General features: G+C 44.1%; 1 protein-coding gene across 1 annotated transcript; it reads left to right on the top strand.

The window, feature by feature from the left end:
• Window positions 1-1033: 1033 nt before the first annotated feature.
• LOC308292385 (glucocorticoid-induced transcript 1 protein-like) lies at window positions 1034-26695 on the top strand (the record flags this gene model as incomplete). The annotated part of the gene is made up of 10 exons (XM_080734696.1): window positions 1034-1080; window positions 5547-5643; window positions 7083-7165; window positions 7480-7528; window positions 11450-11539; window positions 18471-18647; window positions 20807-20944; window positions 22039-22249; window positions 23326-23446; window positions 26398-26695. 10 exons carry the CDS (start codon window positions 1034-1036, stop codon window positions 26693-26695), a joined length of 1311 nt encoding a protein of 436 aa, XP_080590822.1.

The raw sequence follows: 26695 nt of genomic DNA, 5'->3' as shown, positions 1-26695 counted from the left end.
AAAGCAGACTGTTCTTCTTATAGTTGCTCATGCACATCAGTGGAGCTACCCTGTACAGAATTATGTCAGTGTATAGTGAGCTGACTTCCAAAACGAAAGACTCTCAAGATACATTTGCTAGTGATAGCAATGATGATGTATAGACTGGTCTACAGTTTGTGTTTTTGCTTTCTGTGGGTTTCATGCAAATAAGTTTCCAAGCTAACAATAACCTGTTTTAGTTTGAAACATAACCGATTCAATTTAATGTGTAGGCATAGACAGTTTTCTACAATAGAATGGAATATATTATGTCATATTCTCTATTACTGTATATGGAAATGACTACAGCTGGTGTTTGATTGTGTACATGAATGACCCACCCATCATCTGTCTCCATCTCTTCCAGATATTAATATCAATAATTATAGATTGTGACCTAAATATATGTGCTATTGATAAGCTGTACTGATAATAGCACATTTAGAAACCTACATTTTAATTGGATTGTCTATGTAATCTAGAAGTGAAAATAGTGTGTAAAAGTTCATGTTAAAATATTTTGACTTTCATTTAGGGCTGCAACTCTGGATTCTTTTCTTAGCGATCATGAAAATATGACAATATTTTCAACAAATTGATTAACCAACAAAGTGTTTTTTCAAACTTAGTTGCACAATGTTGTGCAAAAAAGTTAAAATAGCAGTAGCTATATTGAACAGAGCGTAGGGAAGTCGCTGTATGCAGACGACGGAGCTCTGTGGATAAGAGGTCGTAATGTATCATATGTATGCAAGAAAATGCAAGCGGTAATAGGGGTAGTAGAAACATGGGCAAATAAATGGGGATTCAAGCTATCGGTAGCAAAAACCCAAGTAATATGTTTCGCCAAACGGCGTAAAATAGCACCATTAGTATTAAAGCTGTATGGTTATCCTCTTGAGCAGGTTAAAGTAGTACGATTCCTGGGGATGTGGTTTGAGGAAAAACTAACATGGAAGGCTCACCTAGAGAAGGTTACGGGAAAATGTAAAAAGGTCATAAATGTGCTCAGATGTTTGTCAGAACAGGAGTGGGGAGCAAGCAGAGCATCGCTGCAAGGTATATATTGGGCACTCATGAGAGCTGGGTTAGACTACGGGTGCATAGCCTTCATGGCAGCAGCAGAGTCAAACCTTAAAAAGCTTGATGTAATGCAGACTCAGGCTCTGAGAATCTGTTGTGGAGCATTCAAGACATCACCAGTGTCAGCCATACAGGTAGAAATGGGAGAAATGCCATTAAGGTTGAGGAGAGTGAAGTTAATGTTAGCATATTGGGTTAACCTCCAAGGGCATACTGATATACATCCTACTAAGAGTGTGTTAAAAGACTGTTGGGAACATGAGTCCAACTGCTTCAGCTTTGGGTGGATCGGTGATGCGAAGGCAAGAAATATAGGGCTGCAGGAGCTGCAATATAGCCCCACAGTGACACTCCCTCCCATGCCTCCCTGGCTATTCCCATGGCCCTGTGTAGACCTTGGGGTACAGCAGGAATTAAAGAACAAGTCAGAGACAACTCCAGTGTGGTACTCAGTCCAGAGATACTGTGAACATAGGTACCCAGAAGCAGTGTTTATCTATACAGACGGATCAAAAGATCCTGAATCAGGACTAACAGGATCAGCGAAATTCTACAGGAACCTTGGGGTATGCAAAGACAACTTTAAACTTGCCACGGTGTCAACTGATGAAGTGTTTAAAAAACTGCGCACCCTACCTCAATTCAAGGCCGCTGGCTATGATAAAATTGCCCCCAAATTTCTCATAGACTCAGCTGCCACCATTGCCCCAATCATTACCCATATTATTAATCTATCTATCAAGCAGGGTTATGTCCCCCAGGACTTCAAATTAGCCAAGGTAACCCCCCTGCACAAAAAAGGCAGTAAACTTGACCCTGGCAACTACAGGCCAATCTCAATCCTTAGTTCCATCTCTAAGGTAATGGAAAAAATTGTCTATGAACAGGTGGCTAAATATCTTGAAGAGAATAAACTGATCTACGAGTTCCAGTCTGGCTTCAGAGAGTCCCATTCCACAGATACATGCCTCATCTATTTGAATGATTACATCAAACGTGAAATTCACGATGGCAAATATTGCGGCATGGTCATGCTGGACCTCCAGAAGGCATTTGACACCGTCGATCATTCTATTCTGATTGAAAAACTCAAAGCTATTGGTCTTGATAGCACAGCAGTGAGATGGATGCACTCTTACTTGGTGGGGAGGGAACAGATGGTGGAAGTCAACGGAACCCTGTCCCCCCCCCTCCCAGTAAACTGTGGAGTACCTCAAGGGAGTATACTAGGACCACTGTTGTTCTTAATATACGTAAACGACATGTCATCTGCTTGTGACTGCAATCTGTTTCTGTTCGCGGATGACTCGGCTCTCCTAGTCTCAGGCAGAGACATTTTGCAGGTTGAAAAGGCCCTTAACTGTGAACTTAACAAGATCTGCACCTGGCTCAATGACAACAGACTCTCAATTCACCTAGGCAAAACTGAATGTATCCTCTTTGGATCTAGTCAGAAACTTAGCCTAGTTGAGAACTTCACAATTAAAGTAGGTGACACTGTGATAGAAAGAAAAAAACACATCTGCTACCTGGGTTGCATCCTGGAGGCTAACCTATCCAGTGAAAAAATGACCACCAAGGTAATCAATAAAGTCAATCAACGAATTCGCTTCTTGCAAAGAGTTGCCCCACTGATCAATATTAAATCCCGAAAGACACTAGGAGGTGCTCTTATTGGGCCCCTCATTGATTACGGAGTCCTTGTCTGGTATCGCGACGCCCCAGCTGCCTTAAAGCTAAAGCTCCAAACAGCCCAAAACAAACTAATTAGGGTTGTGCTTGGTCTCCCTCCTCTGACCCACCTTACCGAGCATCACCACGAAAGCGTGGGGTGGCTCAAAGTAGCTGACAGAGTACAGCATCTTGCAATGGGCCTGGTGTACAAGATACACTACACCTCCAAGATTCCCATGTACAAACTACTTCTTAAAGGTCAAGGATGTTCACGATCATAACACCAGAGGCAGCTCCACTAATCATCATCAGCGTAGATTTAACACTAAACAAGGCGCTAACTCGTTCTCCTGCTATACCATCAACATGTGGAACGCCCTTCCACAAGCCCTAAAGGAGAGCAAATCCCTAGCCTCCTTCAAAATTGGTATGAAAAGTCACCTTCAGACAGCAGCTACCCGTGACTTGTAAACAGACTAAGCCCCCATGCTCCCCCCCCCCCTTTTTCTTTGTATTCTGCCTTTTGTATTTGATGTTATGCTTTTGAAACTGATATTATCCTAGATAAAGTACTATGTTCTATCCGTCTGTCTTTCAATGTTATATGAGATACTTAAAGTGTGGTTCCTGTGGAAATAAGCCTCGGCTTTCTAGGATCTCCTTTTAGTTGACCTTGTACCAGTGATTTGTACTGTCATGAAACTGTACTTTTTTCTATTGCAAACTTCTAATAAATTCTTCAATCAATCAATCAAAAGCGGTGTACATACCTGTAGAGAAAGTAAACATTAAGAAGAGACTAACTAATCATGTATCAGTATATACAACAGAGTTAGTGGCGATCATTTTGGCCCTGCAGTGGGTAGAAGAGAAGGAAATAAATAATGCAGTTATCGCATCGGATAGCTTCTCAGCTCTACAGAGTATTAAGTCTGGAAAGTCTGCGTGCAGAATGGACCTTGTTAGTGAGGTATTTATGATTTTGTACAGAATAGGAAACAAAGGTATACCAACACAGTTCTTATGGGTTCCAGCCCATGCTGATGTTGAGGGAAACGAGCAGGTCGACATTCTGGCCAAGCAAGCGTTAAGAATTGAGGAGGTAAATGTCCATGTGCCATTAAGCAGGAGTGAGGTCAAACCACTGATTAAAACGTACACACAGTCAGTATGGCAGGAGTGTTGGGATGGTGGGGAGGTTGGAAGACACCTGTATAACATCCAAAAACAGGTCGGCATTGAGAGGGCAGTGGGTTGGAATAGGAAGGAGGAGAGTATCATCACTCGTCTGAGAATAGGACACTCAGGTCTTAATGACTCGCTGTATAGAATAGGGAAACACCCTACAGGAAAATGCATAGAATGCATGAATGAGCAAGAAACAGTAGAACATGTACTTCTGCATTGTAGTAAATACAGCAGTGAGCGGAATGATTTATATCAGGCATTGGAAAAGATCAAGCATCGTGACTTTACACTGTCGGGTCTCTTAGGAAAAGGGAAAGTATATCGCCTTGTTATTAAGTTCATAAGAGCAACGCAGCTAGTTAATAGAATATAGATAGAGTTTTTTCCTTTTTGTTTATTGGTTTGCTGTACAAGCTCTAGTCCCACACTATACAGTCCAGTTGGTGGCGGTAATGCACCCTCAAAGGGTTGCCAACCGCCAATAAACTCGAAAGAAGAAGAAGAAGAAGAAGGTAAGAAGTGTTCGCTAACGGCGGATCGGCGATCCAGCCGCAGGATTCCGGCATGCTACCAGTAGGAACCCCATCTCGGAGCTGCGTAGCAGTGAGGGTTCCGAAAGGAGCTAGTTTTCAGCCAGAACTTTCAAATGGATATGATGTTTGGTTCTACCCGACCACGGCTCCATAGTGGGCGAGGTTAGTCAGCGGCTAATCTGGTTATTTTTCTCGCTTCAAAGTCCATTTCTCCGGTGCTTTTGCTAGCCATGGTAGCTAATGCTTCCTCAGGGAGATCGCCATGTTTGTTGATAAAACCGTGACCTTTCAACACAGCCTCGTGTGTTCGATTAAGCGTACTGCACAGACAGAAGTGTTGTGATCATCGACTACTCATGGCTGATCATTCATCCTGCCTGCCTGAAGACAGTTCTAAATCAAACTGAAGCTTTCTCTCAGAAAGCCTGGTGGGCGAGGTTAAACTGAAGCTGCTGCTACAAACTACTAAGCTGAAGTGTGTGTCGTCCAGTTATTGATGTAAATCATAACACTGTGTCAGAAGACGTGGCTGGATCTTCACTCGATGCACGCCGATCTCACATAGTTATACCAGGATCGAGTGAGGAACATTTTGTTGTGCTAGTAAGCAGTCGTTACTTGTTGCTAACGCTAGCATTAGCATACACGAAAGGCAGCGGAGCAGACATTTGTGAGCTTGTAGATGTGCTATTTTCAAAGGTAGGCCTAACTAAAGTTTTCAAATAATAAGTTGTTGTGGAGTAAAAGTAGGCTACAATATTTGCCTCAAGACGTATAAGCCAAAATGTCAAATTTATTTTGAAAACGGCAGAATATTTCCCAATGCATGTAAACATAAACAACTCGTCAGTTTGGCCTGGCTTGTGCAAAAAGGAGAATGTATATAAATCGCAGTTCGTTATGATTTGTAATGTGACACTAATAATGATTATTTTCATGACGACATTGTAGGATTTCTCTTTTACATTCATTTCCTCCCGACAGAGACTATAACCTTGTTTTAAGTGCTGTGCTCAACAGTCCCAACAATGTGTGTTTGTGGTCCAGTAGCTGCTTGCTGGAGGAGCTGCCCTGCTCTAACTGGACCTGGACTCTCTGTCTCCTGGCTGGAGAGTGGGCACTTCATCAGTGGTGTAAAGCAACTGTACTGTAGGTACATTTACTAGTAGTGTACTTAGGTCAAACGTTTTGGTATTTTTCAATTTCTTTGTATTTTTCTGAGAGGAAAATGTTGTACTCCACTACAATTATTTGAAAACTTGAGTTACTAGTTACTTTGTAGATTTGGATTCTTAATACAAAACATGCATTAACCATTTCAGCCCTATGTACAGTACATTTCGGCCTTTTGAAAATGGCCGATCTACAAGCTCACAAAAGATTTGCAAACTTGAAATGGACCTTCTGCATAACGAGTACTTTCTACTTTTGGTACCTTTAAATACAATTTGATACCAATGCCTTTGTACTTATATTTGTACATGACAACCCTGCTAGAAAAACCAGCACAAGACCAGCAGTAAGACCAGCACCAGCGCATGTTGTGTTTTGGTGCTGGTCTGTGCTGGTCCCACCATCTAAACCAGCATGAACCAGCACAGACCAGCACCAGCACAAACCAGCGCTTACTGCTGGTCTGTGCTGGTGTGGTCAGGGACCCCCGGGGGACCCCCCTGAGAAGTGGACCAGGTCTTTGCTGGTTTAATTTGCTCTTTGCTCTGGTGCTTGAATCCTGTTCTGTATTTGACCATATTAGATTGTGACATTATTTTTGACATTGTGGGTGTGAGTGGGATTCGAACTTACTACCTCTGGCACTTCAGTCCTGCACTTATCCTCGGCGCCACTGGAACCTGTTAGTTAAAATGGGTGTTTGTCCCTATTTGTATATGACCAGCTTAGACCAGCACAGACCAGCACAGACCAGCACCAGCACAGACCAGCAGTAAAACACAACATGTGCTGGTTTGTGCTGGTGCTGGTCTGTGCTGGTTTATGCTGGTTCATGCTGGTCTGTGCTGGACCAGCACCAGCACAGACCAGCAGTAAAACACAACATGTGCTGGTCTTTGCTGGTGCTGGTCTGTGCTGGTCTATGCTGGTTCATGCTGGTCTGTGCTGGTGCTGGTGCTGGTCTATGCTGGACCAGCACCAGCACAGACCAGCAGTAAAACACAACATGTGCTGGTTTGTGCTCAGCAGTAAAACACAACATGTGCTGGTTTGTGCTGGTGCTGGTCTGTACTGGTCTGTGCTGGTCTATGCTGGTTTATGCTGGTTCATGCTGGTCTGTGCTGGTGCTGGTGCTGGTCTGTGCTGGTGGACCAGCATGGGACCAGCACAGACCAGCACCAGCACAGACCAGCATGAACCAGCATAAACCAGCATAGACCAGCACAGACCAGCATGAAAATTGTGCTGGTCTGTGCTGGTTTTTCTAGCAGGGAAAATGTAAATGAAATCCTCAGTGTTGAGTGTTAATTTAACTCTGACAGTGTAAAAATGGAAACTAATTAACCTGTAAGCCCATTTTCATTGTAAACTAAAATGAGTACATTTCCTTGTTTTCTGTTCTTACCACAGGCAGAGGAGACCAACAAGGCAGAAGGCACTGGAGGAGATATAAAGGAACGTCTCACTGAGAAGCTTGCAGCACTGCTGACCAGGTGAGCAGTGGGCATCCTTTTAGCACTGTAGATTTAACTGACTGGGTTGCAGAGAAGAAAGGGGAAGTCAACCAGTGTAAAATGATCCTAAAGATTAGTAGGAGTTACAGTATATTATGAACTCTAGCAATTCTGTGACTGTCTGGGCCTGGAATGGAACAGCAGGCCTATCTATTAAAGCAGATTTATTTCTACAAACATGGAGTCTCTTGATGACGATCGGTTTGAATGTTTCATTTAACCATAGACTGACGATAGTTTAATGTGATGTTGTGTTTGTGTTCCCTCCATATGCTGAATACAGCCCATGTCAGGACCAGTGATGTGTCAGGACTCCACGCTAAGCTGGGCAGGAAGAAAGAGGTGATTCTTTCTTTTCAGATGATGGATTTCTTCATATTTTTGTTTCTGTGGATTGAACATCAGAGTGCATTTTAGCTGATTTTATTTAGTTTGCAGTAAGACAATCGATATGTGTTTTTCTCTAGCAGCAGAATAGTTGGCCAGAGAAGGCAGGAGGCTAGTTTACTAGCTTATCCAGGCCTCTGCCGTGATTGCCAGGGGTGCCACAAGATAATTTGATAACATTTGGAATTTATTTGACACTTGAAAAAATATTTAGTATAATTTTAAACTTTAAAAGTACAAAGTTATTTTCAGTCCTAACAAATTATCTCAACGTTTTCCTCGCAACATAATGACTAAAATATTGTCACTGTCAGGCAGAAACCTTGTATCTTCAAGTTTCAAATGTGTATGTCTTTTGGTTAAGCAAAGCCCTGCTTCATCGTACAAGACTGTCGCAAAAATCCTCTCTCTCACACTTCTGCCAGTGTGCAGTCATCACCCTCCCCTGTGCCAATGTTGGCACCCGAGCCTAAGGTTGCCTAGCCTTGATCTAGATAATAAAAACATGGCACTTTTCTAAAAGGTTGCCGACCCCTGGTGTAGTGTCTCAAAGAAACTATAGGATAGCAGGTGGACCTATCATCTGTCTTAACAAACATGCTACATCTACATAACACCCTGCACATTTTGTGATCAGTGACAAGTGGACTTGGTCATTGTTTCTCATATTTGTCACTTAGGCTTGTTTTCTCTGACCACAATTTAGATGGCAGGTTATTTAGACCAGTGGTTCTCAGCCTGTGGGTTGGGACCCCCAGGGGAGTCCCCAAATTATTTTGGGGGGTCCCCAGATGACGTGCAACATTGTTTTCTCACTCATCAGTAAACGAACCACCATAATGATTAAGTGGACTTTTTAATACCTATAAAATGACAAATTAAACATTGGCCAAACTGTCAAATATTAGAGGCAGACACAGTGTTATACAAAATGTAATTGGCTCGTCAGGGTGGGGGGTCCCGTAATTAAAATATGATTATTTTGCGGGTCAGGGCCTGAAAAGGTTGAGAACCCCTGATTTAGTCTGATGCTAGGTTCATTGTTTACCTGGTATCCCATAGTTTCAAACTGACTATTATTTTTGATAGTATATAGTTTGGTCTGATGCTAGGTTCTTGGTTTACCTGTGATCCTAGTTCTCTGTAGTGCCTACACTGTCTCTGTGTATTCTATATGTACAGTATGTGTTCTAGTTCTCTGTAGTGCCTACACTGTCTCTGTGTATTCTATATGTACAGTATGTGTTCTAGTTCTCTGTAGTGCCTACACTGTCTCTGTGTATTCTATATGTACAGTATGTGTTCTAGTTCTCTGTAGTGCCTACACTGTCTCTGTGTATTCTATATGTACAGTATGTGTTCTAGTTCTCTCTAGTGCCTACACTGTCTCTGTGTATTCTATATGTACAGTATGTGTTTACCCCGCTTACTGTAAGTCAGTGTCTGATAAATGCCTTGCGTTGTAAAGTTAAACAATCCGCGTATCACTGTCTATGTTTATTTCAGTGTTATTGTTGCTCGGTGGTGCGTTGCGCTACGCTAGTAAAACTCATGCTCATGTTACCCTGCTCTGAGATCCGTTTACTGCCACCTAACCTATATGTACCAGCAACACATCCGTGGGCCGGCGGTCTGACGGGAGGTGACCGGGAGGTCTGGGGTTTAACAGTGTTTTATTAACCAGGCCTCTTGAAGCAGCACTGAGGTGTGACTGTGGCGTTGGCGTTGGCACCGCGCAACAAACTACTGTTTGTTTGCACACGTTGTCCCCGGCTGCACTGGTTGTTGCTACTGCCCTGGACTACAAGTTCTACAGTTCTCAACGAAGGCCCGGCCCGACTAATTAGCGTGCATTTTAGGGCCTATCCCTCCCGAAAACGTTGGGTCAGGTCAGGTAGAGTCGGGTTTGGGAAGAATTTGAGAACGCTATTCACAGAGTAAAAGTAATAACAAATATAACATAATAAATATTGTTTTATTTGAAGCCGAGGCCTGACTCTCCCCGACAATTAGCATACATTCTGGGCCCCACCCGGCCCTGAATGTTGGGTCGGGTATGGTCGGTTTCGGGTAGAATTTGAGAACTTATAAGTTGTCGTAACAAGTTCACAATGTTTCCACTTTGCAACACTTTGTGAGTTTGCAGGGTTTTTTTTTTTAGGTTGGGACCCACGTTGGGGTTCTTGTTGCTATGTACAGCATATGTATAGCAACATTTTGTTTTGTAATTTTTTAATAAATATTTGAAGTTTCTTTTCAGAAAACTGGAACAGGATTTACAAGGAGTTTTTTCTAATGGTTGGTGCCTTGCAAGGTTTTCTTCACCATCAGTGAAGAAAACCAAGTGAATGAAATGTGTGTGTATGTGTGAATGTAATGAATGTGTGTATGTGTGAATGTAATGAATGTGTGTGTGAATGGGTGAATGTAATGTATAAGCTACAGACTAGTGTATGTCAAGCACCTTGGATAAAGGTGCTATATAAATGCACCATTTACCATGTAAGCACTGTTGGTTTGGGATATTTCATGAAAGCAAGGTTAAAGCCTCAATCTGTGATTTATTCATATCACCTGGTTGGCAGCATAACAGCAAGAACAATAACTAACATCATCTTTTTACTAAGGCTGGGACTTTAACTGATTAATTGCGATTAATTAATTACAGAAAATTAACGCGATTAAAAAGAATTACGCATTTTAATCGCACTTAGTTTTTGCACCACAGAACCTTCAGTTTCGGGCATACCGATCATAGCGATGCACCAACCAAGAAGAGACAACAAACGCAAAGGGAGAAGTAGCCGATCAGAGCGCTTTGCCTGGCCCAGTGGATGCGAAATGTATTTTTTTAAAACTCACTCGTTGATTCACTCGTACAACAAAATGTGTTTTACTTAAAAAAAAGAAAAAAAGCTTCTCAGGTCAAATATCGATGTGCGATTAAAATGCGATTAATTGCGATTAATTAATCACAGAGCCTGTAATTAATTAGATTACATTTTTTAATCGCATCCCAGCCCTACTTTTTACATATCGTGATCATTGTTTAGGAAACAGTGCTAGCTCTAGTGTGCGTGCGTACGTGCGTGCGTGCGTGTGTGTGTGTGTGTACTGTACAGGGTTTTCATACTGTTTAACAAATCACACAATTAGGAGATGGCCGTACAAAACCGTCTTTGCTTTGATACCTGTGGTTTCTTTGTCCCAAAGCCTGCCCTTCCCTGCCTATTTATTGTCTGGATTGCCATGATTGTCATGTGAAGCTCGACCAATCCTCCAGCTAGCACCACTCCCCCACTGAACTCAATGGACTTACTCTATCATGGTGACGTCACCGAGAATGCTTGTGTGTGTGTGTGTGTGTGTGTGTGTGTGTGTGTGTGTGTGTGTGTGTGTGTGTGTGTGTGTGTGTGTGTGTGTGTGTGTGTGTGTGTGTGTGTGTGTGTGTGTGCGCACAAAAGGTGAGATGTCGCAGCCTGTATCTGGTGTGTCTATCTTCTAGACTCCTGGATGTTGCAGTGTATTATGGGTAATGTACTGTATTATGTGTTCCAGACTCCTGGATGTAGCAGTGTATTATGGGTAATGTAGTGTATTATGTGTTCCAGACTCCTGGATGTAGCAGTGTATTATGGGTAATGTACTGTATTATGTGTTCCAGACTCCTGGATGTAGCAGTGTATTATGGGTAATGTACTGTATTATGTGTTCCAGACTCCTGGATGTAGCAGTGTATTATGGGTAATGTAGTGTATTATGTGTTCCAGACTCCTGGATGTAGCAGTGTATTATGGGTAATGTACTGTATTATGTGTTCCAGACTCCTGGATGTAGCAGTGTATTGTGGGTAATGTAGTGTATTATGTCTTACAGACTCCTGGATGTTGGCTTGAACAGACAGAGGATCAGAGGAGGTCACACCAGCGCTCTGCCTCTTGGGGCAGCGCCGAGCAGCTCAAAGAGGTACGCACACACACACACACACACCCTTCCTCTACTGCTATAGTCACGTCACACGCTACACTTTTGCCCTACTCATATCTCCGCCACCGTTGCCCCTATCCTTGTCAAACTTTGCATACACACTCCTTGGCTGCCAAACCACAACCTCCTCATTTCTCATATGGCCCTCTTCTAGCACCACCATGAGGCCGATTCTTGCAAGACACATTTTTGGACACTGCTCCTACAGATTTTGCCCTAAAATCACGCAAAGCGTTACACAGTATCTCTACAGTCATATCATCAACATGGATCTGTCCCATTTCCCATATTCCCTCCTGATTGCCTTCTAAAGTTTGTGTATGCGACCTGACGGTTGCTTATCTCCCGATTAGGGAGTCTTACTGGCGATCCTCCAGCCGGTGAGAATGGGAGGATATTATCCTGTGCTCCTCAGAACCCAGTCATAGTTCTACATCTGGGTGTCCTCAGTTTGGTGCGTCCTTTTGACTGGCGACACTACTTAGTTAGTTCTACCGGCGTGGTTCTGGGGGCTTGGTATTAGTTGGTTCTGGGACTATCAGTATCTGCAGCACAGAGGTGGCAGATAACGCCGCTATCTCCCTCCATAACTACCTCCCCTCTCTCTGAGGTGGCCATTAAGCTGTCCGCAATTTATGTCCTCTGCTTCTGACGCTACTGCTGCTGTGTCTGGAGCCTCTGTACTGCTGTAGGAAGAGCTGGAACCCAAACACATGCGCACGCACACATGCACACACACACACACACACACACACACACACACACACACACACACGTGACTTTTTTACGCTGGCAAGCAGGGCTGCAGTGGATAGAGCTCTAACTACAAACACACACAGGGTGGCAGTGGCTCAGGGGTAGAGAAATCGTCTTAAAACATGGAGGGTTCCCGAAGGGTTCGATCCCGGGCTCCCCAGAGTCAGTGTGGAAGAGTCCTTGAGCAAGACTCTGAACCCATAACTGCTCCTGATGAGCAGGTTGGTGCCTTTTATGGTTTCCTCTGCCATCGGTCTATGAATGTGTGTGTGTGAATGGGTGAATGTAATGAATGTGTATGTGAATGGGTGAATGTAATGAATGTGTGTGTGAATGGGTGAATGTAATGAATGTGTGTGTGAATGGGTGAATGTAATGAATGTGTGTGTGAATAGGTGAATGTAATGAATGTGTGTGTGAATGGGTGAATGTAATGCACAATCTATGTAAAGCACCTTGGATAAAGGGCAAGGCACTTTATAAAATGCACCATTTACAAGAATCTCAACAAAAGACACTGGTGTCTAAATAAACAAATGTCTAATGACGAGACAGGTTGAAAGACGGTGTTGATTTTGACAGCAAATTTAGATTTAGTTAGCATCACGTTTTGAGCTTGTAGATCTGCTACTTTTGCTACTTTAGATTTTGAATCCTGAGACGTAAGAGTTTTGGACATACAGTATGAGGTTTGCACCGTACAGACAGTAATTACACCATGATAGCATGGGGTTCATCATAACAAGATGCAGTTTGTTTTACACCTCGTAAAGACATGGATACTGTATGTCCCAATGTCACCGTTTTATCACCTATGTACGTTGTAAATGGCAAATGGAGCATTTATATAGCGCCTTTATCCAAGGCGCTTTACATAGATTGTGCATTACATTCACCCATTCACACACACATTCATTACATTCACCCATTCACACACACATTCACACAGCAATGTCAGAGGAAACCATGCAAGGCGCCAACCTGCTCATCAGGAGCAGTTAGGGGTTCAGAGTCTTGCTCAAGGACACTTCCACACTAACTCTGGGGGAGCCCGGGATCGAACTGGGAACCCTCCGTGTTCTAATGACGGCCCTGTAAAGACATGGATACTGTATGTCCCAATAGCACTTTTTATCACCTATTGTTTTATATACGTTGTAAAGATGATACTGTATGTCCCCATGCCACCGTTTATCACCTATTGTCATTCACATCCTCCCACTTCCAGTCACTTACTGAAACACTACAGTATATGACAGTAACACTGAAACACTATACTGTATAACAGTAACACGCCCTAATGTAGAGTGGTGACCGCCAGGTCAGAGCGTCTAAATAGGACACAAACTTGTCGTCGTTTCTTTGGCCACCGACCATGGCGTTTTTGAGGCGATCCGTGATCCGCCTTCGCGGGACGCTTGATGAAATTAACTCACACCGCTCAGTTCTTTTTTTCATGACACACTATTGGAAGGGTACTTGGTATGGACCCATACGCTAGCTAGTTCCTGGTATGTGAGTCGGTAGTGGGAAGGAAGCATACGTCACTACAGCTGTCCTGGACGTGATGTAACCTGGGCTGAGAAAGAGTGAGCAGAGAAACCGAAGCTCCAGGGTGGAGGAGGAGGAGGTGTAGCAGCAGGGGAGAGTATTTTTTGCAGGTCGTTCAGTCCGAGTGTATCACAGGGTGTGTTCGGAAATGCGCACCGGGTGTGTTAGATAATCACCCGCGTCACGGTTACTGGTAAATGGTAAATGGTGCTTTTATATAGCGCTTTTATCCAAGGCGCTTTACATAGATTGTGCATTACATTACATTAACTCATTCACACACACATTCATACACCGGTGGCGGAGGAAACCATGCAAGGCACCAACCTGCTCACCGGGAGCAATTAGGGGTTCAGAGTCTTGCTCAGGGGGAGCTCGGATTCGAACTGGGAACCCTTCGGGAACCCTTTGTGCTCTAATAACGGTTTCTCTACCCCTGAGCTAACCCTACTGAGGTTAGGGTTAGGGTTATGGTTAGGTTTAGGCATAGTTTTACTGAGGTTAGGGTTAGGGTTAGGGTTAAGTTTAGGTTTAGCGGTTAGGGTTAGGGTTAGGCATAGTTTTACTGAGGTTGCACTCACTACACTGAGCACACACCCGGTGCGCATTTCCGAACGCACCCTTTGATACACAATGACCTGCAAAAAACACTCTCCCATAGCAGCAGCAGCACCATCATGGTGCAACAGGTTCTACTCTGTAAAGAGAGCTGATCGAGTGTCAGCTGCTGGAGACAGAGGTGTCTTTGATAAGTGCTGCTCGCTCTCTCTCTCTCTCTCTCTCTCTCTCTCTCTCTCTCTCTCTCTCTCTCTCTCTCTCTCTCTCTCTCTCTCTCTCTGCCACATTGATCTAGGTCTGTGTGTGTGTGTGTGTGTGTGTGTGTGTGTGTGTGTGTGTGTGTGTGTGTGTGTGTGTGTGTGTGTGGCCTGCTGTTGTGTTGCTATAGTAAAGACACAGTGCAGAGAACAGGGCTGGGTGCAGCAAGGTGCAGGCTTCTGTTGTGGAGAGAAACAAGCAACCACGTCTGTCACAATTATTACATAATAATCTTCTAATTAGCCCTATTCACGGCCCGCCCACCTGCTTCCGTTTCTCAGCATCCCCCAGGTGCTGACTTCAATTTAGAAGGGGAAACTACACTGGACTTAAAGCCAACAAATCGTTATTTCTAACGGTAAAGTAAATTCTAATGCTTTGTGCCGTTTACTATCTTGTGTTCTTGATCATGCTAGCCGTATTTTATACTTTACTATTCGGAAATTGCATTAAATTTGCGATTTCTGTGCTAACTCTATAGGCTTATAGTAGGATTTTCCCCTTCAAAACGGGACTTCAGCACCCGGAGGATGCTGAGTGGGCGGGTCGTGAATAGGGCTAATCGCAATTAGGCCTGATTTACACTGGTATAAAGGGTCACATGGTCATATGAAACCAATCAGATTCCAGTCTGGATGTGACACAGATCTGATTCAGGCTAGATTTGGCTGCAGTGTAAATCAGGCCTTACTGTGGCTTGCTGAAAAGCGAGACCAGTAAGTATGTTCTCCCAAATCTTTATATTCTCCTCAAAACTGTCCGACCGTACAAAGGCAGGGCCCTTAGCCAATATGGGAGCAGCATTCTTGGTGACATCACCACCAATAAGTGCGCCCTGATATAAATAACAACAACATGAAGTCTTTTGTAGTTTGTCCTCCCAAATCTTTATATATTTCCGTGTTGACAATGTTAATGTTCATTATTTTCAAACATTTTCAAAAATAATGGAACTAGCAGATCTACAAGCCCATCGTGCATTGCGCAGAAGGTGATTGGTGATCGTAATCCCGACCGTCACTGACGGTCCCAGAATACCAGCATGTGTCCCACACATAAGTCTACTGTAAATTCTCACGGAAACGGGTGGATAAACAAGCTGACTTGGCAACAGACACGTGGGCTACTGTAGGTGCAAGGTGCAGGTTTAGTGCATCACCCTCACCCTGTCTAGAGAGTGTGTGTGTGTGAGACATGTAGGGACATGTAGGGACATGTTCTGGGTCCACTCACTGGTCCCAGTAACGGTCCCGAACACCCAGTGGTGGCCAGTAGCTAAAGTACATTTACAGTACAGATTCATCTAAAAAATGATATTGTTTAAAATAGCATGCAGATGCCACAGCACCTCAAATCATAACTGACTTCGGAAACCTCCCACTGGACTTCATGCAATTCTGACTTCAGAAGGTTGACATTTCTCTATTATAAATCCTTGTTTTGGTCAGTGGTCTCCTGTAATATTCAAATTATATTTGAGATATGGATTTTTAGATTTTTGTGTGCCATAAAAATTTAAAATGAAAACAAAAGATATTTTGCAACATACTGTATCGAGAATATATGAAAGTTTGAATTATATTACAGAAGAGGAATGAACTTATAATATTCTATATTCTTTTAGATGAATCTGTGAATGATTTACTCAAGTACAGTTTTGACATACTTTTTACGTGGGTGTGTCCATATTTCAATACTTCCTATAATTCATTACATCAGAGGAACTTTTCACTCCTCTTATTATTAACGTTCGCCCAGTGGGGGACATGTATGGACATGTTCTGTCTGTCCTACTGGGACGCAGTGGAGGAGTGGTGTCATACGCGCATGCACGCACGCACGCACACACACACACACACACACACACACACACACACACACACACACACATCTACCCGTCTCTCTCTCTTCCTGTCTCACTTCCTTCATTCCACAGTGAACCAGAGACGTCTGTCTGTCTGTCTGTCAGGGTGTGTCTCACAGTAACTGGCTTCTATTAATCTACAATGTGACTTGAGAACAATTAATCAGACATATCTGTGCATAAAAGCAATTAATAGAGAGAGGCAACAAGTGATGCAAGAAGAGAGAAGTGCCATTCAATACCATGCTGTTATCTGTATATCTACAATATAATAAAAACTGCCATCTTAGTTCAGTGGTGGTCAGTCATGGTCATGTGGAGGACCCCCACAGTGACTGTTGGACCACAGTGCAGTGAAGGCCTGACGTCATTCACTCAGTGCCATGTCATAGTTCCGACCTCCCCTTGTTCCGACCCGACCAGCTAAACCTAACCCTAACCTCAGTAAAACTAACGCTGGTGAATGCTAACCTGGTGAATGCTAACCTGCCGATGCTGGTGAATGCTAAGGGAACAGCGGGAGGTCGGGACAGCGGGGTGTAGAAATAACCCCATTGGGAGTTACTGCTCGCTGACTGGGTGTCTCGCATTAATTTGACGAGCGATGCGCATTCTTTGTGTTGTGTTTATCGTCAATCTCGACAAAATGGTTGGTTTGACGACGCTGCCTTTTGATTTCCAAGTGAGCTCATGGCAAGGAGGAGAAGGAGGAGGAGGAGGAATAGAAAACAAACGGCGTGCGACACGGAACCAGCAGTCTGTTTAACAGAATCACATCCCCATAGTCAAACAACACTTTCCAGGACCAGGACAATGCCATCATATTATTATGAAAATTAACTCTTACTGTTTAACCGTTAAGCAGAGCAGGCTGCGCTGCACTCATTGGTTGTTGGTCTAACAAATAGGGTCTGTAGAAAATAGTCACGACTGAGAACACACGCCCTATCTTTTTTTGTTACCTCCTCCCATGAAATGCTCCTGGATGGAAGAACCACCAGACTCTATACTGCAGTTACTAGTTAGCTGCATTAGTATATAGGCTGGCCCCAGGCTAGTTTACTCCAGGCCTCCACATGGACTACATGAAGTATGAGGCAGTGCATGTATCATGTCTGACATGCCCTAGGAAAGGGTGCCACCCTGTGGATAGACTAGGTAACAGCACACCCATCTGATCATGTTCATGTAGGTACCGTATATGTGAGTTCTATGAAAGGAGAGAAATACAAGATGCCTTTAAAAACATGAGAAAACGAAAAACAATAAAAACATACTTGATAGCTTAGCTTTTAGACATTCATAATGTACACATTAACCTCTCTGCCTCTGTTTGCATTCAGACAGACAGAGATACACACTCACACATGGTGTCCAGCAGATATCCTGGTCTATGATGGAGTCATCAGTAACATATTCTTTCTGTCTAGCAGATATCCTGGTCTGATGGATTATTAGTAACATTCTTTGTCTCTAGCACAGAAGTGTTCAAACTTTTTTGACTCTGGGCACTTTTTTTGAATTAGGCTACCTCGGGATTACACTGTTATTTTTTTAGAACATTACATCATATTTAACTGACTGACAATAAATGAACACTTGATGTTTAACCACTTCAACCCCAGCATCCCTATTCTGGGGGGAAGGTTCACTAAAAATAGCCGACGCGTTGTGAGCTTGTAGATCTGCTATTTTCAGTGAAGGGAGTTGGCCATGTTTGGAAAAAGAACTCATCAAGTGCAGTGCAAATCAGGTCTGTTTTGCTAAGCATAGTCAAGTGATATTGATGAATTCCAAATGTTAAAGTATTCTGTGGCACCCCTGCCTGGACTGGCATCACAGCACCCACTTTGGGAAACCCTGCTCTAGTAGATCTACTGGTCTGATGGATCATCAGTAACATGTTCTCTGTGTCTCCAGCAGATCTCCAGGCTCCGGCAGCAGCTGCAGCGCAGCAAGCAGGGAGGACGTCACCACAAAGACCCCAAGGAGTGTCTGTCCCCCCTGCAGTGTGGACCCCTCAGCTACACCGGCCTCCCCAACACCACCACCACAAACAACAACAACAACAACAACCTCTCCACGGTGAACCACGTTCAGGTGGGTTGCAACACTCACAAACAACTCCCACTACTAGAGCAAGGGTTCCCACAACTTTCCAGGCCACAACTAGGGATGGACCTGGAAACAAGAGCCTGCTACAAACTCGCTAACACATTTATTGAGTACCCAGTATCAATACGCTTTGGCCTTATTGAGCTTTTATCGAGCATAGAGTCCCATGACGTCATGTTTAAACAATCAAGACAAGAGGCGATCAAGAAATTATTACAGTGCTATTAATAATATAGCCATAGCCATTTAACACTTATGCACACTAATGAACAATTTGTAATGATATTTAATGATAATATTTGTTACTTTTGTCAATTGTCATCTTCATAGATGGTGGTCAGCCACAGACTCACAGTCACAACAACTTGCCAATTACAAAAAGATACCAGTTCTGAATGTGTCACATCTTTCCACACAATACTAGAAAACACTCAATAGCGGCTCCATAAAAGCCCAGCTCAATAAGCAGGATCGATAAGGTGCTCATTATCAATAAAATTGTACGAGCTCCATCCCTAGCTGCAACCCCCCAAAACTAATCCTATCTGAACTGGGGGACCCCCACACACATTCATACACTGATGGCAGAGTAAACCATGCAAGGCACCAACCTGCTCAAGGGTTCAGAGTGACATTTAGTTTGACTCGGTTCTGCAAAAATAGCCACACTACAAGCTCACAGAGCCTTGCGGCGCGAGGCGTTGTGAGCTTGTAGATATTTTCACAATGTTTGCCTCTTTCTATGTAATATTTGGCCAATGTGACCACTGTAAGCTAATCATCTGGGTACCCCCCAAAAAACAATCAAAACAACAAAAGTCTTGCAGTGCAGTGGTGCCCAAATACTTTGGGGGAGAATTCACACATCTGTATTGATCATTTAAACCACTTCAGCTAGTCTTTTCCCCTCTACATGTGCATTTCCTCAAGAACGTACAGTGTGTCACATTTTGAGCTTCACAATGTGTCACATTGTGAAGCTTGTAGATCTGCTATTTTTGAACGTCTTTGTTTCTTGGGGTCCCTGGAACAACTTATTTTTAGATGGGGATCTGCGGCCAAATACATAGAATTCTGAACCACTGATGATACAAAAACCTGAGTTTAAAAAAAGAAATGAGGTGAATGCTAACATAGTGTATGTTGTACAATTTACAATTTAAGCATTAAGCATTTAGCTTCCCAGATGTCCAACATAACAGTGTATATTGTGGTTCCTCTTCCTCTTGTGGTTCCTCTACAGAAGGTGTCCATGTCCTCCCAGATGTCATAGTGTACTGTATGTTGTCATGTGGTTCCTCTACAGATGTCATAGTGTACTGTATGTTGTCATGTGGTTCCTCTGCAGCAGATGTCCAAGTCCTCCCAGATGTCATAGTGTACTTACTATGGCCGGCTTTACACTGCCACTAAAATCTAGCCTGAATCAGATCTGAGTCACATCAAAAGTGGAATCCGATTTTTTTTAAATAGTCTAAATCCAGACAGGTCACATGCATGTCACATGAAATCCGATTTTGAAAAACCACATCCAGAGGTGGTTTCAAATCCGATCCATATCGGATCTGAGGACATTTGACTCAGTCTGAAAGCAGCAACCACATCCACCCCATAGAGTTATATGCAAGTCACATCAAACTGGCCAAGCGTCGCTTGCTGCGCAAGCCGAGCGCGGCTGTAAATTACATCATTACAGAGCGCGAGTATTTACTATTTGATTAAAGCGCACTGAGCACATGAGAAAAACGAAAGAGAAGAGAGAAAACACGTGAGCTAAACAGTTAAAACCAGAGAGAAGAGCGAAACACAAGACTAAAGAAAAGAAGAGAGAAAAACAATATTGTAACGTGTGTTTACTATGGTCTATTATGTCGCATTTCCTGAACGTAATCAACTAGCGTCAACGTAGTGACGTAACGTCATGACGCCTACGTCGTTACCACGGTAACCAAAGCATACATGTTGCCGCAGGGCAGCTTTGGGCTGACGCTGTCTGAACGCACAGATCAGATCTGTGTCACTTGCAAATGCTGTGTGAAAACTCGGGCCAAAAGATCAGATTTGACAACAAAATCGGATTTGGGATGGATTTGACTGCAGTCTAAATCCGGCCTATATGTTGTCATGTGGTTCCTCTCCAGCAGATGTCCAAGTCCTCCCAGATGTCCAACATGACGGTGCCAAAGCCCTCCATCTCCAGGGTCCCCAGCAGCATGGAGGGCATCAACCACGAGCTGGAGAAGGTCTTCATCAAGGACAACGGGGAGAAGGACGAGCTGAAGGTGAGCACGGGTCGCTATTATTGTATCCGTAGGAGAGGCCTTGTAGAGGAGCCACATACTTCCCACAGATTACACACACACACACACAAAGTGAGTTTGAAAAAAACGACCAAGGACAAAAAACTCCCATACCTACTGGGAGAAATACAACAATGTGTGAACACAGCAGCAAGATGTGTAAACTGTTGTGATAAAAGAAGGCTAGAAACACAACCACCCTAAGGACTACAAACCATGGACTGACATCTAGACCTACTGTACATACAGTATGAAACAGAGCTGCTACCTTTAAATGCATTTTAAATTTGTACACTATATAAATTGTATTGAGAAAAAAATGAAAGCTGCTATTTGTTCCAAAAGGTTTATAACCTGTGACATAGCTCTGTTTACACAATGCTGTACACCCTCCAACTGTATATATTATGTTCCCCATTTTCAACTTTTGTTTTTGTGAGTTTAATCCACTGTTTGGGCGCCAGAAGGGAGAAGAGTCTGGACGCGTGGAGCGTCGTCCGGGGCGTTTTAGGGAAGGGAGAAGAGTCTGGGACGCGTGGAGCGTCATCCGGGGATGCGTGGTTCGGGGCGTTTTAGTGAAGGGAGAAGAGTCTGGGACGCGTGGAGCGTCGTCCGGGGCGTTTTAGGGAAGGGAGAAGATTCTGGGACGCGTGGAGCGTTGTCCGGGGTGTTTTAGGGACGGGAGAAGAGTCTGGGACGCGTGGAGCGTCGTCCGGGGTGTTTTAGGGAAGGGAGAAGAGTCTGGGACACGTGGAGCGTCGTCCAGGGTGTTTTAGGGAAGGGAGAAGAGTCTGGGACGCGTGGAGCGTCGTCCGGGGTGTTTTAGGGAAGGGAGAAGAGTCTGGGACACGTGGAGCGTCGTCCGGGGTGTTTTAGGGAAGGGAGAAGAGTCTGGGACACGTGGAGCGTCGTCCAGGGTGTTTTAGGGAAGGGAGAAGAGTCTGGGACGCGTGGAGCGTCGTCCGGGGTGTTTTAGGGAAGGGAGAAGAGTCTGGGACACGTGGAGCGTCGTCCAGGGTGTTTTAGTGTATAAACTGTAATGGGTGCTCGTCTCTCTCCTCTCTCTCCGCTCTCAGGCCTTGGAGGTCCCGGACGGCCGCAGGGCCCCCTTCCGGCCCCAGCAGCGCAGCAGCAGCACGCAGAGCGGGGACCCCCAGACCCCCTCCGTCCCGGGACGCTCCAGCAGCTGCTCCAGCCTGTCCCCCTGCCCCTCCCCCGCCTGCCCGCAGGGGTCCCACGACGGAAGCCCCTACTCCACAGAGGACATGCTGTATGACCCTGATAAAGGTACAGACACACACCCAGTCTGGGACAGAGGTACCAACATTCACCCAGACAGAGATGAAGGTGATCTTTGGTGGTAAATGCATAACATTTGTGAAACTCAACTACAATATTTCATGGTACAGATCATGGGTACAGGTAGCAGCGACTGCCAAGTTATCACAGACACTGAACACAACTTATCCAAAGCCTTTCATCGTCTCTCTCTCTCTCTCTCTCAGCTTATTGGGCATTCCTGCAACCTGCAGGCCTCACAACTGATTTATGGACATTACAGAGGCTTTCAAATATGAACACAAGCAGACTAATGGTTGCTGGGGTTCAGTTGGTAAAAGTTAAAAGCTTAGGGGAGAGGAGGACTGTAAGGCTGGATGCTGACATACTTTACAAAGGAGGCAGAAGCAACATACTGTATTGGTTGGTAGTTTATTTTATTTAGGGTTTTGTAGTGTTATGTGACTTTTCATTTAGGGTTTGGATTCTGGAGTCTCTAATTTCACAAATGTTGCCAAAGCACAATTACAATTATGACATAGACAACAATTATGGGCAGTCTCCAACATAACAATATAAAAACAATGGAATTACATAAAAAAGGAGATGGTGTGGTAAAGTAAAACATGGTATATACAGTACATTTGTCCTACTGGTTGTCCCTTTTCTTGTGACAGGAATTGTCATATTTTGCAGTGAAAACTGCACATTCTTTGTTCCCCCAAAAGGAGTGGCAATTTCTTCCTTGTTGTCAATCATTGGAATTCTTGGCTAATTGTTCCAATGCTTTGGAAAGAATTCCTCCCTAATGTTTGTCTATTGTTTACAATGTGTTAGGAAGTGTAATTGTGTCTCTACAGCTCCCTCATCACAATGACAGCACAGCCTCTCCTCTCTGGGCAGCCAGGTCTGACTGTGTCTGCCCTTCTCTATCGCCAAACCATGATCACTCAGTCTGTACATGGTCAATGTCTTTCTCAGGTTGTTATCAGTTACTGTGCTTTGGTAATCTGCCACAGTATATGTTCTAGTATCTCTCTCTCTCATATAAACCCTGTGTCTCTCTCTCTCTCTCTCTCTCACAGACAGTGGCAGCAGCTCACCTCTTCCCAAGTTCGCCTCGTCTCCCAAACCCAACAACACCTACATGTTCAAGAGAGAACCTCCTGAGGGCTGCGAGAAGGTCAAGGCCTTCGAGGAGAGCAGGTAGAGAATGGTTTACTGTAGGTTAGAAGGTCAAGGCCTTTCCAGATAACCAGGTAGCGAATGGTTTAGGTTTAAAGACCACAGCCTTGGAGATGACCAGGTAGTGAATGGTTTTGGTTCAGGGGTAGAGAACCTTAGGCACGGGTGCCAACATTGGCACAGGGGAGGGTGATCACTGGCACACTGGCAGAAGTGTGGTAGATATATTTTTAAACGTGGTCAATTAAATGAAGTTAGCTCATTTACAGCAAATTACATCCTGCACATAATTCTACATTCATTAAAACTCTTAACTCTGACTGGGGAAGGAGTCAGGGAGATAGGTGGATTACTGCTCTGGGTCTAATGATCATTATAACAATGTCCTGCCAATCAAAATATGTCATAATATTTGCCATTAAAATGTATGTAGACATGACACACTGACGATCTAGATAATACAAACATGGCACTTCATTTCAAAAAGGTTGCTGACCCCTGGGTTAGAAGGTCAAACCTTCTAGGAGAGCAGGGATCTGCACTCAGCTCTGTTCACATCACACAACCCTGCCTGGAGTGAATGTAATGTGAACCCAGACAGTTTCAGAAAGAAATGGTGGGGAGGAGAAAAATAGGTTACCACTTAAGCCTGATTTTCTAAAATAGCAGAAATAGTGCATTTACAAGCTCTCAACCTGCCGCCTGTCAACGCGTTGAGAGCTTGTAGATCCACTATTTTCACTGTTTGTTTGGGGGCAAAAACAGAAAAGATATGAAAATGTTCGCCCAAAACAGGGATGCCACGTAGAAAATGGTTGATAAATTAACGGTTGCATTAAAGGACAAGTTTAGTTTTTTACAACAAGGGTTAATATTTTAGATTAGAGAAAAGAAAAGATGATTGTTAAAATATTTTGATTTCAGTGGTTGGGGGCATGCAAATCAAAATCGTTAAAATCACTAAAACGATAGAAAGAAGTAAATGAAAACATTTTAACACTCAATGTTTCTTTTCTCTAATGACTATCTAAAATATGAACCCTTGTTATAAAAAAAACAAAGTTAAAGTAAATGATATCACATGTCACACGTAGATGGACGGGCACCAGATTGTGATGAAATCATATTAATCTGATAAAACAGTTCAGAATCTGGGACAAATATCCTATGCATGAGATAACTGAATGCAATGTTAAATGTGAACACCAGGGGGTGGCAGTTGCCCAAATGACTCCCCTGGGCCCAGATGGAGTTCTCACTTGCTCAGCGAGCTGACTGAGCTGTTCAGGGTTCAGGCCCAGGGTGTCATGTGGGTGCTGCAGGGTTCAGGGTGTCATGTGGGTGCTGCTGGGATCACTTCAGTTTGGTTCAGTGCAATTCTAGGAGGAGACTAGCCTGGCAGACCAACGTCCAAAACCACAAACGTGTCCCATTTGCTGTTTTAAAATGGTTCTCTATTAACCACTTAAGCCCCATATGGGAAGCCGGCCTCCCATAACCATTTACACAACTGTTTTTGTTCTGTTATTGGTCAATAAATCAATAGAGAGGGGGGCACGGTGGCGCAGTGGTTAGCGCTTCGCCTCACAGCTAGAAGGTCCTGGGTTCGATTCCCGCCGGGGGACGCTGTGGGTGCTGGGGGCGTGTTTCTCCCTCCGCGTCATCAGCGCCCACACCCTAGGTGGGGTCGGCGATAGGGCCTTTCTGTGTGGAGTTTGCATGTTCTCCCTGTGTCTCCTAGGGTTGATACCCTCACAAAAACATGCAGTAATCCTGGTCTCAATAATGCCTCCCCCTGGCCAGCCGGGGCGCTTGATGGAGGGGAAAGGAACTGGTTGGAATAACGTGTTCCTTCCACGCGCTACGTCCATCCTGGGGAAATCCCCCCTGTCAGGTGAAAAGAAACAACTTGGACTACTAGTACTCATGCATTGAAGGAAGCATGAGGTCAGTCCGTTGTCTCCCCAGGCGCGGCAGAGGGAGAGCAGAGCCCAGGATTACATAGGCAATTGGCACTGGGTGAAAATGGGTTGCAAAATCGTGGGATAAAAATTATAAAAAAAAAAGAAGAAAAAAATCAATAGAGACAAGATCAAATTACAATTTCAATGTTGATTCTGCTACAGGGGCCCTACAGCACATATAATCAGCTGCCATTTTATTTTTCATCCATGCATTACTCATATTACATCATTATTACACATTATTTTTACTAGTTTTTTTCATTTTTCACCCTATACTTTTACAGTACTAATATTACAGCACTACTCTCACTAAAACATCTGTAGAGTTTACATAGTTTGACATATATTCATAAGATTTTGCCTATCAATTGATGACACCTTGATGGACAATTTCTCTATTCACTATATGTCTCCAATGAGGTCTTGAGTCTTTTTCACTATTCAGAATGCAAATTTTCCATAGGCGGAGGTCTTTTTCAGTCCTCTTTTCCCTAGTAAGTGATCACAGCATTTGTGAATTTTCAGGGGTTAGCTTACATTTGGTGGGTCAAGAGTAGCCACAATCATTGTAGTTTTGTGTCCACAACTGTTCCAGTTTGGCCATGCATTTTAGGCGGATTTTCCCCCTGGACCCTCCTGGGGTTCAAGTGGTTAAACATGTAAGCAAGGCTAACTTTGGTATAATAAAGCTTTTGAAAACAATAGCAAATTCTTTCCAAGATTTTGCATTCACTCAGTATAAAAGCTTAAGCTTTTTTGCGCAAATACACATAGCAGCAGTATGTAAAGGTACTGTACATGCTCTGTTGGTATGGGAAGTAGTTCTATGTACATGGAGGAATACAAATATGATAGTAGTCCTTATAGTGTTCTATTTCTATTCTGATAGACATCTGTCAAAACAGCTCACAAGTCTCTCTCCCCTCCCCCCGTCTCTCTCCCTCTCTCTCTCTCTCTCTCTCTCTCTCTCTCTCTCTCTCTCCTCCCCCCTCCCCCCCTCTCTCTCAGTTCTTCCAGACAGTCCACATCATCGTCGGTCCTCCTCTTCTCGTGTCCTGACAAGAACAAGGTGAACTTCATCTCCACCGGCTCAGCGTTCTGCCCCGTCCGGCTGCCAGGGGGCGCCATGCACCGCCTGGCCCCGCCCAACGAGCCCGACGAGGACCAGGAGGAGGAGGAGGAGGGGGGGGCCTCGGGCGGCGGGGACCCCCCCTGCAGCACAGAGGAGGACCCCCCCTCCGAGGAGCCTGGGAGCCCCCCTCCACCAGAGACTCTGGACCAAACAGACAGCCTGGCCATCAGCTAG

Source organism: Nannobrachium achirus, assembly GCF_963921795.1.
Source record: "Nannobrachium achirus genome assembly, chromosome: 10".
Taxonomy (NCBI): domain Eukaryota; kingdom Metazoa; phylum Chordata; class Actinopteri; order Myctophiformes; family Myctophidae; genus Nannobrachium; species Nannobrachium achirus.
This window is presented reverse-complemented; position numbering and strand designations above follow the sequence as displayed.